This window comes from Micropterus salmoides, unplaced genomic scaffold, assembly GCF_014851395.1.
Source record: "Micropterus salmoides isolate LMB-PRFRI ecotype aquatic unplaced genomic scaffold, ASM1485139v1 Ms_hic_scaffold_8, whole genome shotgun sequence".
Lineage (NCBI taxonomy): Eukaryota > Metazoa > Chordata > Actinopteri > Centrarchiformes > Centrarchidae > Micropterus > Micropterus salmoides.
The window spans coordinates 5,102,575-5,116,394 of NW_024044570.1; the positions used below are offsets into that span (position 1 = coordinate 5,102,575).

Sequence of the window (13,820 nt, forward strand, 5' to 3'; positions counted from 1 at the left end):
AAATCAACAAAGGTTAGAGCAGGTTAGAGCTAGAACGAGCTAAAAACACAACATCTGACATATTTATTACCTTGTAGTGTATATGTGGCTAACATATTGCCAATACATGAATATCCAGCAAACACACGATCATGTTGTTGTGTTTGTGTCCATTTGATGTATGTAAGTCCAATATGCACACACCTTTTAGCTCGGGTTTGGTCTCCACCAACTCCTGAGAAAAATATCTGGGAATTTAGCTGCTAGATTTTAAACTTTCTTCACCAGCTAGTCTCTAACTGTGTCTTTCTGTTGTTTGAGGCTGGGCAGGGTAGTGTACAGTGGGTTTATCACAGCTTCCTGCTGCTGCTAGAAACACTGGCACTAAACCAGCCGGTAAGCTTAAGTTAAACTAAAAGTAGGAGCTAAAAGAAGCTAAAAGGCTCATTGGGGCTGCAAAGTTGGTGACAATTCTCTGTGCATTCATCTTTACTTTATAAGTGACACCTTTCGCATTGCACATTGTCCTTTGAGCCATTGTTGAAATAAAAATATTGATTAGTGTAGCTTTAAAAAACACAAACATTACAGTAGTAATATAAACAATAATGTTTGCTTTGAGTTTTGGGACTTATGGTGCGTTCCATTTACTTGGGAGGTCGGAGCTACGAATGACGTCACGCCCGAGTTGACCACGTTCCAGTTACACGTCGGAAAACCTCGCTCGGCCAGCTGTTGTTCACATATAGCCAGGTTAGCCATTGTTACCAACGCTGGTTGATAAAAACGCATTAAGAGGTATTCATGCGTACTAAACACAGTAGCAACACGTCCACAGAGAGCAGTTGGACAGGACTTATATGAGACACAAACACACAGAAGTGCAAATAAACATTACAGACTACAGCTTTCACTAACTGTTGAAACACGGAGCAGCCATCTTGGATCACAAAGTTGGGGGTAAAGCAAAGGAAATCCGATTTAAAAGGGGCGTTCCAGATGAAATCTCCAACTGGGAACTGGGAATTCTGACACGCACCATTATTCCAAAGAATCACGGATATGTGTAATTCATAAACAAATAAATAAAGATAGATAAACAGATGATAAATTATCTCTGTGCATTTATAGAAATTACCTGAAACCAACCTAGGAAGGAAGGAAATGAATCTAAAAACGAATGAATATCAAATAAATATTAATCAGTTTGCTCATTTGTTTTGTAACTGAAACTGTTTCCATTCCCAGTCTGGACTGCACAGCTGGATGACTGATGCTAATCTGCAATAATCCAGGTCAAGGGTCAAATTTACAGCAGATTTAGGATGAGAGCGGTTTTATGTCACTCGCGTAACATTCCACAAGTGCCAAGCAGCTCACTAAACATGCTCAGTGATGGATGCATGTTGTTGTTACTGAGCTGTGATGATTGTCTTGGCAACCAAACAACAAACTACCCTCCCCTCAAAAAAACTTGGGGTCAGTCCTACACATTCATACAAATGTTACTTGTGTGACGAGTACAGGGGTGGACACAATAATGACAACACCTATGCTATATGGTAGGATTCATTACAACAGCTCTGCAGCTAATAAAAAGGATTAAAAAGGTTTAGTTCGACTTGAGGTTGCAGTTATTGGTGTTTTTTCTGTTATAATGTACAAGAGTTATTTTAATTGTGTCCAGCAAAATACAACAATAATCTACAGATTTGACATTATGTAAATTTACCACGGGTTTGAAATTGCTTTTCTTTCAAATAACATGTTTTATAGACTGAAATCTGGGGCTGGTCCATCAAGTTAATACTACTCACTAAAAAGTAGTTAGATGTGGTCAAGAAACTCGAGCAGAGTGGAGACTACAGACAAAAACAACCAGAATAGTTCCAACAATCATGGCCCTTAAATTTAAATAAAGTTTTACCAAAGACTGGATTCCTGTGCCGCCTCTGGACATCATCATGATTAGATTTTATCTTTTTAAAGTTTTATTCGTATTGTAGAGTTCATTTTTGACCTTGGGAACAGCAGTTGACCAAACAATCTCACCTCACTTTCAGAATTTCTTGTTTATGTTGCCTCAAAAGTTGAGTTTCAAAGTTTATTATTGATGAACAGCCACTAAATAGATTTTAAGGTGAGGTTGTTTTATGTCTTGTACTTTAGTTTTTATCTGAGCTGCACTAAGACAAGTCATTTTATAACAGTTGTTAACCTTTATTGACTGATAAGGTTTGAATGTGAACTGATAAGGTTTGAATGTGACATGACAGATTGTGGAGATAAGAACCAGCCACCACTTTGTTTCTGTTCCAGCAAACGGCCATAACAAAGTTGGAGATGTACTGTGCATAATCCCACCATCCTCAGGGAGAACAAGTGTTTCCCTGCAACTGGATTGTTCCCTGACAACGCGTGTTTCTGTGTCCTGACATATTGCGTAACACCACAGAGTTGCATCTCTGGTGTCTCCCCACAGCATTTTGCTTCCTTCGTTTCTTTCGAGTTGCTGGTGAGCTCTCGGCACAGGCCACTCAGAGGGCTCACATTCCTGCAGTAAGCCTATCTCATTGACCCCCCCACCCAACACCCTAAAAAAAGACAGGACCATCAGCAGCATGGTAACCCTCCCCTTTCTCCCTGTCAGGCAACTTTGGTAGTTTGGATCAGTAGATGAACGAGGACTCTGATATGGCACCTGTATCCCTGGTCTGAAGGGATCTGATGGAGGACAAACCATCGAGCAAAAGCAGATTCAGTTAAGACATTTAAGTGTTCATAGAGTCCTGAAACGAGCGCAGAACCATGAGTACCTTTGGCTACCGCAGGGAGCTGAAGAAGTACGAGGAGGTGGACGAAGACGAGCTGCTGGCCACTCTGTCCTCCGAGGAGCTCCAGGAGCTGGAGAGGGAGCTGGTCGACCTGGATGACAACGTCCCCATCGGCCTGAGGCAGAAAGACCAGACCGGCAAAACTCCATCAGGGACCTTCGACAGGGACGCTCTGCAGAAATACTGGGAGGATGAAAACAAGAAGCTGCTGGAGGACCAAAGGATGGAGTCCAACGTCAGACAGGTAAGAAGGGACATCAATACTCTGTCGGCACACTTAGAGGATCATAACTGCATGTTTTAACTACCAAGAGAGTCTTTCTGCCTGAAGTTGTTTTTGTTTTAGGAAAGCAGAGATTGTTTTCAAAACTCTACTTTTGGGTGCCGTAAAGGATGCACCGACATCTGAGTTTTTAGAAACTACCAAATTCACTTTTCACAACATCCATGTTTGTTTATTATCTTCAGGGTTTGATTTAAAATGGTCCCTGCTTGCACCTGCATTCACCACATAATGATCCGTAACTGTGACAGTAAAAAAAAGTTGACTACATTTTGGATGTGACGGATTGTCTCTTTGCAGCAAGTTTCAAGTCACTTCAGGTTGATTTTAATAGAAATCTGAAACCACTGGCTGCCTGGAGGGCTGGAAATCAATCTAAAACTTTGGAAAAGGAGCAGCAGTTTATGTCAGTAATGCAAAGAGACAGGAGTATCTTTAGTTTTAATTTGAGAAATTTGAATGACATGCCACTATAAAAATGACAGTCTGTTAAAAGGAACACTGTCTGACACTACAGTAGCTCAACAGCTAAAGTCAAATAAACTCATTTACATTTTATTGATTAATTTAATTGACATCTTTAAAAGTGCAGTAATCAATATTTCTACATCCACAATTGATGAACAACTACACTAATCTCTTTGCAATTCTCCAGACCTCCAGCAGTTGATTTCTGTTTGACAGAAATGATAGGGGGCATGGCCCAGATCAAAGAGAATGTAATGCTGACTTGTACTTTGTAGGTCAGTTGGACTACAACGCAAAATCACAGATTGTTTTGTTTGTTTTTATTTTAATTACTTGATTTTCTCTTAAAAAAGAAAAAAAAAATCCCTGACGATGTCATAGTGATGTCATCAGGGTTATCTCAGCTTGGGCTTGGAGAATACAAATGTATAACTATCTGCATTACAGACTGGAGGTGTGGAGTTTGAAAGAATATCCGTTCTTTTTGTTAATCAATTAAATTTTATTTATAAAGCGCCACTTCATAACAAAAGTCATCCAGTGTTTCGCCTAGGATGGAGTTATAGCAGCGGAGGTGAAGCAAAATTTTTGTAATTTGAATATAAAACCCCAACACAACATGTCTCAGCAGTATTGTTCTTGTGTCCTTGACAATGCAATGCACATCAGAATAGTTTAAAACTTCAGTGTTTACCCATTTTAATGTGTCCTTTAGCTAAATGTTTTGGTGTTGGTGGTCATGGTCAGGGTGGTGGGGGGTTTGGGGGTCCTCCCCCGAGAAAACTTTACATTTTCCAATGACAAATATGTAATTTCACATCATATCGGGCCATTAGTTTCACCATATGTCTGAACAAAGAGTTGGAAAAGCTAGAGCAGATAATAAATAACCAACAGTAAAAGATGAGTCTACTGGGGAGGAACTACACCCTTTAGATTTGGGGAAAGTTATTTAGTTGGTTATGACGCTCTCCACAGTGATTTAACATTTATTGCACAGTTTTGGGCCTCACCCCCTAAAACCCTGTTAATATGACCTCAGAATCGTTATAGATACGATTGTTCATGTTTGCCTTTTGTGTGCAACATGAGAAACCTCCTCCCTTCTGAGGTGCATTTTATTTGCACATTAAAATCCAAAAAGAAACGTCTCCTCATTAGCTTATAAGGACTAGTTTGCATCACTAATTAGCTTTACTAACCTCAGCTCCTCCGGTCACCTCCGTCCTTTCTTTTCCCAACAACCACTCTTTCATCTAAAAAATAATTGAACCAGTCTGTACAGGACAGAGCTGCAGGCTACACCATTTTACTCTCAGATTGTAACTGATGTTCTCAACATTGGACAAGTAGGAATAAATAAAATACAGCTACCAGTTACTTTCTATAAATTGAGGTAATGTTAAGTTACATAGCAGCCAAAAGACGCAGTTTGCTGTTGAAGCTTTCCTGCTCAGCTCAGTCTGAAGTGGGGTGGAGATGTTAGCTAACTTGGCGCTAACAGGCTTCACTTTTTCAGCAGGTGGGGAAACAACAGACTTTGACAGAGGCCAAAAAAAATCCATTATTTTAAGAGGCAGAAACCTTGAGAAGAACTATGACTCAACAAATTTTAATAGTTTTTAGAAGTCCTCCAACTTTGAGGAAGATCAATACTAAATTCACTGCAGGTCATTCGGATTCACATTGCTGAATTCACATACAAATTACAATATCAAGTCATACTCGTGCATATTTGGTCAAAAATCAAATGTGGTTTTCATACGAAGCCTTTTAGTTTATGTCGTCCTCTATCATTTCAGATGCAAGTTTTTCAATTGTTCAAACATAAACCCACTGGTATGATATATATAATGATGTAGTGTGTAATGTGTTGCTGAAAAACAGTCTTAAAATAAAGAGTCTGAGTCTGGAAAATGTCAGCTTCATGTCTGCCAGTGTTGTTGAGGGTTCTTAATTAAAAGTCAGAGGCCGGAGAATGTCAGGGTTCGACCTTATTTTCTGTCCTGTTATCGTGTGCAGGAGGTACGCCCAGATAAGAGCAGGGGGGAGCCAGTGACTGTTACCACCAGCGACGGCGGCAAGACTCTTGACAGCGACAGGAAGAAGATTTCGCAAAAGGGGAAGAAAGGTGCCTTTAGCAAAAATGATGCGAAGAAAGATGAGGCGGAAAAGAAAGACGAGTGTAAAAAGGAGGCTCCTATAAGGAGTAAATGTCCTCAGAAGAAAAGTCTGTCCAAAGGCTTGAAGAGTGAATCGAGGAGGACTGAAACCACAGACAAAAACCTGGATGCAAACTCTGACAGACCTAGCGGGAACCCGATAATCATCGACGAAACTCTGGAGCAGATCTTGTGTGATGACCCTACCGTGATCGAAGTCAACCTCAACAACATTGAAGATATTACCCAGGAAACCTTGCTTCGTTTCGCAGAGGCCCTGTGCACAAATACTCATGTCCACGTTTTCAGCCTCGCCAACACCCACGCCGACGACCGGGTGGCCTTCGCCATCTCCAAGATGCTCCGTGAGAACCGCTTCATTAGAAACCTGAACATCGAGTCCAACTTTGTGTCGGGTCAGGGCATCCTGGCTCTGCTGGCGGCGCTGCAGCACAACAGGACACTAGTGGAGCTTCGCTTTCACAACCAGAGGCACATCTGCGGGGGGAAGGTGGAGATGGAGATGGTCCAGCTGCTGAGGGAAAACACCACTCTGCTCAAGCTCGGTTACCAGTTTGACCTCCCGGGACCGCGGATGACAGCGACCGGCATCCTGACGCGCAACCAGGACCAACAGCGACAGAAGAGGCTCCAACAGAAGAAGGAAGAGAGTCCTCCAGAGGTGTCAGGACAAGGTTCTGGTTCATCTGCAGAAAACAGACCACCAAATAAGCCATCACAATGTTCTAAGACTGCTCAGAATCAAAACAGAAATCCTCCTCCTCCATCTCTAGACCCGCCGACAAGGAAGATCGCCGAAATGGTCAAACAGCACGAAGGCTCGAACGGCACGAAGAGTCAGTCAAACCAAAGAAAACCCAAGTCAAAGAAGCTCAAGAACGGCGCCAACGAAAAAGAGAGCACAGACATTCTTAAAGACCTGAAGAACGCCTTGAAGCCATCACCGCAGAAGAGACGAGACGAATCGTCACTCCTGCCACCCCCGCAGAGGTCGAGCCGCGACGACCTGATGGCGGCAATTCGTGGGAGCAGCATCAGGTCCTTAAAAAGGGTAAGACTTCCTGTGAGTCTGTCCGGCTGATCTACGTTCGAGGTTTGAAGGAAGCATCAGAGACATAATTTAGCCTCCAAAAGCCATTAGACCCCCTCAGTGCTGTCATCAGGCACCTCTGTCACTCTCAAGTTATAAATAGCATTACTTCTTCACTGCTGTTTGATAAGACTGATGGCTCAGAGAGCTGCTGGGAAGAGGCTGAAAAAACAAACTGTTGTTCAGATTTCCACTGAGTTCAGAGAGCTTTAAACACAAGTGGTTTACACGATAGGAACAAATATTAAGTATCATGATCAAATCTTTATCATGCTTTTGTGAAATGCATTAGGACAACAGCAGAATCTGAGTAACATGATTAAACCGTGACAATATAAATCTAAAGGAACACAATGAATCCTTCAAAAACAAGCCCTTACCGAAGATCTGGTGTTTTTAATCCCTTCAAGCCTTCAATGGAGACAGATAATAAACAGAGTAAAGAAGAAAATTCCATATAAAATAGAAAAGTACCCATTTGATCTTTGCTTTGATGGAAGTACAAACAAAAGCCTGGTGTCCTCAGGACAGTCCAGTCAGCTCCAGCTGCTCATTGGCTGACAGATCATAGTTAAATACCTCTGACTGTGTTTTGAAACATGATGTCTGAATGAAGAATTTTTTCTCTTGAACATCCATCCAGTCCTAAATCTGCTGTAACTTAACGTGTGTGTGATGTTTGTCATTTCAGGTGGATCTGTCACAGGCCTGAACTCACCTACCGCTCACAACTGTTCTCACTTTGTATTGAAATATTTCATTTTTATTTCACACTATTTCACTTTTTAACAGTATTTTACTTAACGTGTCACACAGCGTAGCAGCAGACTGCATTTGTTTCAGACACTACTGTTGTATTTTGTTACTGTGTGAAAGCTACTGTGAATACTGATGTGTAGAGAAATAAAGTTTATGTTCTGACTCAGCCTGCATGTTTTTCACAACGTGAACTCACGAAAAGGTTTTCTGACAGCTCTTTGTTGACACAGAAACAATGGTTTACATACATGTTTTCAAATCAGAATAATGTTCTTTTACATATTTTACAGATAAAAGTACTTTGGTTAAAAGTTGGCTTTGCTGTTTTTTTGTTTTCTGTCCAACATGTTGGTCCACGACAGGGTTTCTTCTGGTGGCTGGCTTTGTTGAAGCTTGTGTTGTGAATAAATGTGTTCTCACAAGACACTTTCTAGTTTTTATATAAAAAGTGACATATTTAGTAAAATTATTTTTCATCAAACAAGGCTGTTTCATTTTGTGATTCATTTTTCTCAGTTTGCAAAGCTGGACCCTGAATGATAGAAAAGCAGCAGCTTCGAACAACGATGGAGGCTTGTTTCTCTGCCGCTTATACTTGTGTCTCGCTTGTGTCTTCGCATTTTTCCATTATTTGACAGTAGGTGTGTTTCCATCCTCCTGTTTTTATGAACATTTACATTTTGCATATAAAAAAACCTGAATAGAAACACTGAATATATTATAAATTCATTGATATATATGCTGAAATTTTGCACACAATTTTTTTACGCTTGGCTGAGGTGAAAAAATGTGTTTTGATAAAAGTAAAAAGTGCAATGGAAACAGACTAAGCAAATAAATCACAACATAACTAGAGGCATTATGTTAACATAAGAGCAATGAGGAGACTGTAACCTTCCTTAAATTAGTACACAAAACAAACACAAATGCCATTTTCCCATCTATTCCAGCTCTTTTAACTACGCTGGTTGTGAACTCTTCTTCTGTAATTATATAATGGCACCTGACTGGAACATTAGTGCCCCCTACTGCTAATCTCGACAGATCAACTTCAAATATTTGCATAACAGGAGTGGATGGAAATACGGAAAATTTCAAATTTACTTACGCTGATTTCCGGAAAATTCTGTTCAGATTTGCACTACATTTAAACGGAAAACTGGCTATTAACAGCAGACATACAGGCAAGAAAAGAGGTTCAAGAGAGAGACTTACAACATCCAAATGTGCCCCAACCACTAGGCTGTCAGGATGTATCATTCAAAAAGTAGTTTACTTACGAAAATGTAAATCCCACATCAGACTCTTCTTGTTACACACAGCACCTCTTAAAGACAAAACTACAGTTCATTCAACAGCTTCTCATGTTGGTGACCTGATAGGAGGATCTACCCACTGTGTTTTCTAATACAGACCGCTCACAGAGGGATTAAACTCTACAACAAACTCACACAGAGAGCTGTTATGTGAGCCGCAGCTGCTGCCTACTGTCCATCAGCACACACAGAGTTGAAATACATGACAGAGATACAGACAGGCTTACACTGTAGGTGACAGATGAAGCACACTATAGCTAATTATTGGTTTATCTTGAAGGTTCTTTTTTTTTTTGCGAAAAGCAAACTGACTAAAATTAAATGTCAAAATTACCTCTCATCTAACTCTTTTGCTACAGGACACATACAAAATTCTTGTGTGCCTGGCTGAGCTGTACTTTTAGATTGACTAAAACATTGGAAAGTAAGGTTATAGCGAGATTTGCGAATGACTGATTGCCGTCAGTTATGAGCCGTTCAATTACAGGCGTGGACAATAAGGGATGTTATTCTGGAAGCTATAAAAAAAAATTATTAAGTTGCTTTGCAAAGGAATAATCGCCTGGTCTCCATGTGTAGCCCGTGAAATGAGATGCCACACAGGAAGCAATTACTTCAGGGGTTCTTGAAGCTCCAGGTTTATTTTAGACCACATGTGCAGGTCATTTGACAGAGTGGTAGGTTATGCTACTGAGTCTTTCACGTAACCAGCTCAAATGCTGAGTTTTGTAACAATCTCTAACAGCCAAAAATGTTTGGAGAAATAAAATAAAATTACAGTAGAAATATAGTAGAAATACAGCAGTGGGCTATGACTATCCGCAGAAAACATAAAATAAATTATTTTAACAACCATAAACCGTCTTACATCAACATCAGTGTATAAAATGTGCGACTGTAAATGACAATTACACTTCACCAAGTTCTACCAACTTCCCAGAGATCGCACAACTCTACGCACTTTCAGCGTCAATTACTTTCAAACAGAGTCACAATTACTGTAAACTGTAACATTTCTCAAGTAACAAAGTACAATATCACGGTGTGACTTTATGCACGTTAGCATTACCATGTCATTTAGTACACAGGTGTCGACGATTGGCGCCCAAAATCTCAGCACACAATTCCAGTAGTGCCTAAATCAAACCATCTTGTTAAATACTGACAGTTGATGCCATTTTATACACTTGTACGGGAATATTTTACAAGATATGCATGCATTTACCTACTAACGTTACTTTACATTACGAAGTCTCAGCACCAATCCCTCGTACGCCAAACAACAACCATTCTACTCAAAGCTGCCGCCTTGTGACCAAAGTCTGCCACCACATGTAAAACTGTGGAAATCCACTTACAATCTACTTCGCACAAACTGGACAATGTCACTCTCAAAACAAAACAACAAAAACACATGTATTTACATTACTCTACTTTTAGAAATATATTAAACCTAAGTGGAAAATCGCCTATGAATAGATTTACCACCCGGCTACACATGTACGTCTCCTCAAAGATTATTCTGTCCAAAAAAAAAATACCACGACACGTGCTGAGACTTTAGCTGAGATGTTAGCAGGCCAACATCCTAGCAAGCTAAATTTCAGCACAGCTGTCGTAGTTTAAGTACACACCGTTCACAATGCAGCATGAGGAACGTACAAATAATTTGGACACAGCAGTATCACTAAATAAGCATTATCATTCACAGTTATTACTTACTGGGATTACAAAAAGAAAATAGTTAGGAAGCTATTAGTTGGTTATATTTCTTATGTTCATGAGCTGTAATTACAGTACAGTGGTGTATCAGCTGGCAGAGAAACAGAAAAGATTCATATCCATCTGTCATTGAGTTATATATTAGTTTCTAATCCAGTGTGCTTACACACACACACAGTGTCACTAAAGTTCATTAAACAGCTGTTCAAAGTAAATATGGACGCCCCCCCCCCAACCCGAGAGTAGCAGGAGGGGAGTGAAGTCTGACTGAGTGACCTCTCATTACAACACTTCACATCTTTAATAAAATGCCACGTAAATGTTCAAGCTTAATTGGAGGAAAATGAAATCCTCCACTTACAGAGTGCTGAGAGACACTGTGGGATGTCTGTCTGAGGCAAGTTCTCTGCTGTAATACTCATTATAACATATATTCACATACATTTATCTTGCTTAAGTTCTGTGTCAGCAGAAGCAAACCACCAGCGGTTGAAGAACTTACATTGTGTTTGGCAGCGTAGCATCTTACAGTCTGAGCTCCAATCTCACACGGCACAAAAAACAACAGCTTCCAGATCTGGATGGAGTAGTGGCACATGCAACCATTCGGACGAAACCTGGAGCAACAAATGTGAGCAGAGATATTAGGATAAATATATTTAGACTGTGTGTGTGGGTGTGTATATGTTAGGGGTGGGAGGCAGGATTAAAATCTCCTGGCTAGGCATGAATTCCATATCTTGATTATCTTGAAGTATATATTATGACATCCTGAAAATGTAATTTATTCAGTAATATACAGTGTAATTTAACAGTATCTTAAGGCCATGACTTCTTCCATTCTTTTGCAAATTTGTCAGTAAAGAGAGAATAAAAATATTGTGTATAACATGGTGATGGTATTTCTGCAGAAAGTCTACATTGCATGACACATGTGGTTAACAAATAACAGGTGAATTATTACATTGATCCATTCTGCACAGTAAAACATCATGTTTTGTTAAAAAAATCTGAATTAATATAAATGCATTTTTAAAAAAAACGCATGCACTGAATTACTTAATGTGAAAAGTAATTGTGACATGTAAAAAAACAAAACAAGGTGAGATGAGGCTTTCTGTATATGATTTTGAGACTGTGCCAGTCTCACCAAAACCAGACATCAGTGTATTTTCCTCTGCGATGCATTAAACACCAGATTCTAAACTGTGGTGAGTCATTTCGCTCTCTCTTCCTTTCAACTGACTCTTTAACCAAACCTATATATTCCAGCGAGGAAGGTCTCCCACATCCTCCTCCCAGCTATGTTTCCCTGAGCTGAAGCCCTCAGAGCCATGAACATCCGGTCTACTTAGTGTTTCTCTCCAGATTGTTGGGGAGCTGTTGCTTTGTATCTCCAAATCTCACACTAGTCAGATCATCAGACATATAGAGCCAGCAGCCTATTGTCAGGACTGAAGTGGACTTTCCCCTCCACCTTCTCCCACACTCTGTAGGACAGGCGTTTGGCCACATCTATCAGCGTTCCTGAGACCATCTGCAGATCAATGAGAGCTGGACTTTGGTCTGAGCGGGTTTATAACTGCTGAGGAAAGACACTTTGTGCTACTGCAGATCTTCAGCAGAGATACTGTCTGACAGAGGGGAGATATCCCTTCTGCTCCTCTACATTCCTCAGAGCTGCCAGTCTGGACTCCTCTTCCTCTTTCAGGCACTGGCGAAAGCTTGTTGAACTCGGCTCTGAGCTGATTCTCTGCGGACAACAGCTTCGTTGTGTGTTTTATCCACTTGTTTGTACTTGTCCCTATTATCCTGTAGAGACTTTAGGTCAGATTTCAGCTGGTCCTTCAGGTCACCGACTGCTTGTTCAATAGGAACCACCTTGTGACTCCAGTGGCGAATCACCACCTCCAGCTTTTGCTCAGATGATCCAGCTTTCTCTCTATCATAGGATTCAGCCAGTTCCTTCAGTGCCAAGTTCACATCTTGATCGTCTCTTAGAGAATTTTCTTTTACAGATGGGACAGTTTTTGTTTTTAGCTTTTTCCCCAGAATATTTGCAGGCTGCTTGAACAGAAGCTGTGGCTGCAGCTGAGAGACACGGGATCTCTGAACGCCTCTGAGCGCAAAATTTTTAAGAACAGAACAGAGGAATTTGCAGGGTATTTTGTTGAGTTGAGTTTCTTCACCTTTCTAATTACAGTTTTCATTTAAAAAAAATCTTTCAGTTTAACTTTCCTCCTGGGGTGAAATATTAACAGCAGGACAGGCTGCCATGTCATTTTGTCACCAGAAGATGGTGTCACATGGTGCCCACATCCAACAGCAGAAGCACGGCCTGTTGGGAATTACTGCAGTGCACTGACTCATTAGAACAAGGAGAGGATTTTTCTTTAGTTCTCCAGAGAAGACTGCACATTACAGGACGACTGACACTAAAATAGCTTTTATTTTTTCAGCAAACAAAAATGTAACAGTTTTAACCCTCCCATTGTGTTCCAATAAAAATATGCTAATTACTTTCTTCTGTTATAAATATGTTCTTTTTAATCTGGCTTCTTGTTTTTCTCCATACTAGCAATTTATACATATATTATACCATATATATTATACATATAAATATATATATTTTACATTATATAAAATGGGTGATGACCATTTTCATTTATTTCTGATGGTTTAATTCAGTAACTTGATATATGAATACCATCACTTTTCTGCTTTCACACATTTCCTAAAACATACCAGGACTACCTGCTGGTCTTGTTGTAATTACCTGTATGTAGCTTTTATAATCATATTCTTCTTACACTACAGCAAAATTGAAGTACCTGACCAATGTTTCCTAGTGGTTTAAAGAAGACTTAAGTCATCTTCTATTCACCTCCTGCCTGTTTCACCACTGTGGGGTTTAGAGCCTTCAGCCGCTCTGCCCCTCGCACATCCGTAACACTGACTTGCTTTCCATTTTTAAATCCCGCGTGAAAATACACATTTTTAAACTGGCACATCCAACGTGATCGCCGTTCATCTGGTCACAGCAATCTTTTGTTTCCAATTGTTTATGTACCCTGATTTTATGCACGGTTATTTTAGTTCTTGTTTACTTTATTTTAGATTTATTGCTATACTGTTTTATTATGTTTTGTGAGGTGAACATACATTTAAAATGTGTTATTAGTATAT

General features: G+C 40.1%; 1 protein-coding gene across 1 annotated transcript; it reads left to right on the forward strand.

Annotated features, from left to right (window-relative positions):
- Positions 1-2,283: 2,283 nt before the first annotated feature.
- Positions 2,284-8,024, forward strand: lmod2a (leiomodin 2 (cardiac) a). The gene is made up of 3 exons (XM_038707004.1): positions 2,284-3,057; positions 5,587-6,798; positions 7,529-8,024. The coding sequence occupies exons 1-3, from the start codon at positions 2,788-2,790 to the stop codon at positions 7,547-7,549; spliced, it is 1,503 nt and encodes a 500-aa protein (XP_038562932.1). The 5' UTR covers positions 2,284-2,787; the 3' UTR covers positions 7,550-8,024.
- The last annotated feature ends 5,796 nt before the right edge of the window (positions 8,025-13,820 follow it).

Bases quoted from the DNA above. Each gene is read 5' to 3' on its own strand.
- lmod2a (XM_038707004.1), top strand. From the start codon at position 2,788: ATGAGTACCTTTGGCTACCGCAGGGAGCTGAAGAAGTACGAGGAGGTG. The intron at 3,058-5,586 runs GTAAGAAGGGAC...TATCGTGTGCAG, and splicing joins TGGAGTCCAACGTCAGACAG to GAGGTACGCCCAGATAAGAG. The intron at 6,799-7,528 runs GTAAGACTTCCT...TTGTCATTTCAG, and splicing joins GCATCAGGTCCTTAAAAAGG to GTGGATCTGTCACAGGCCTG.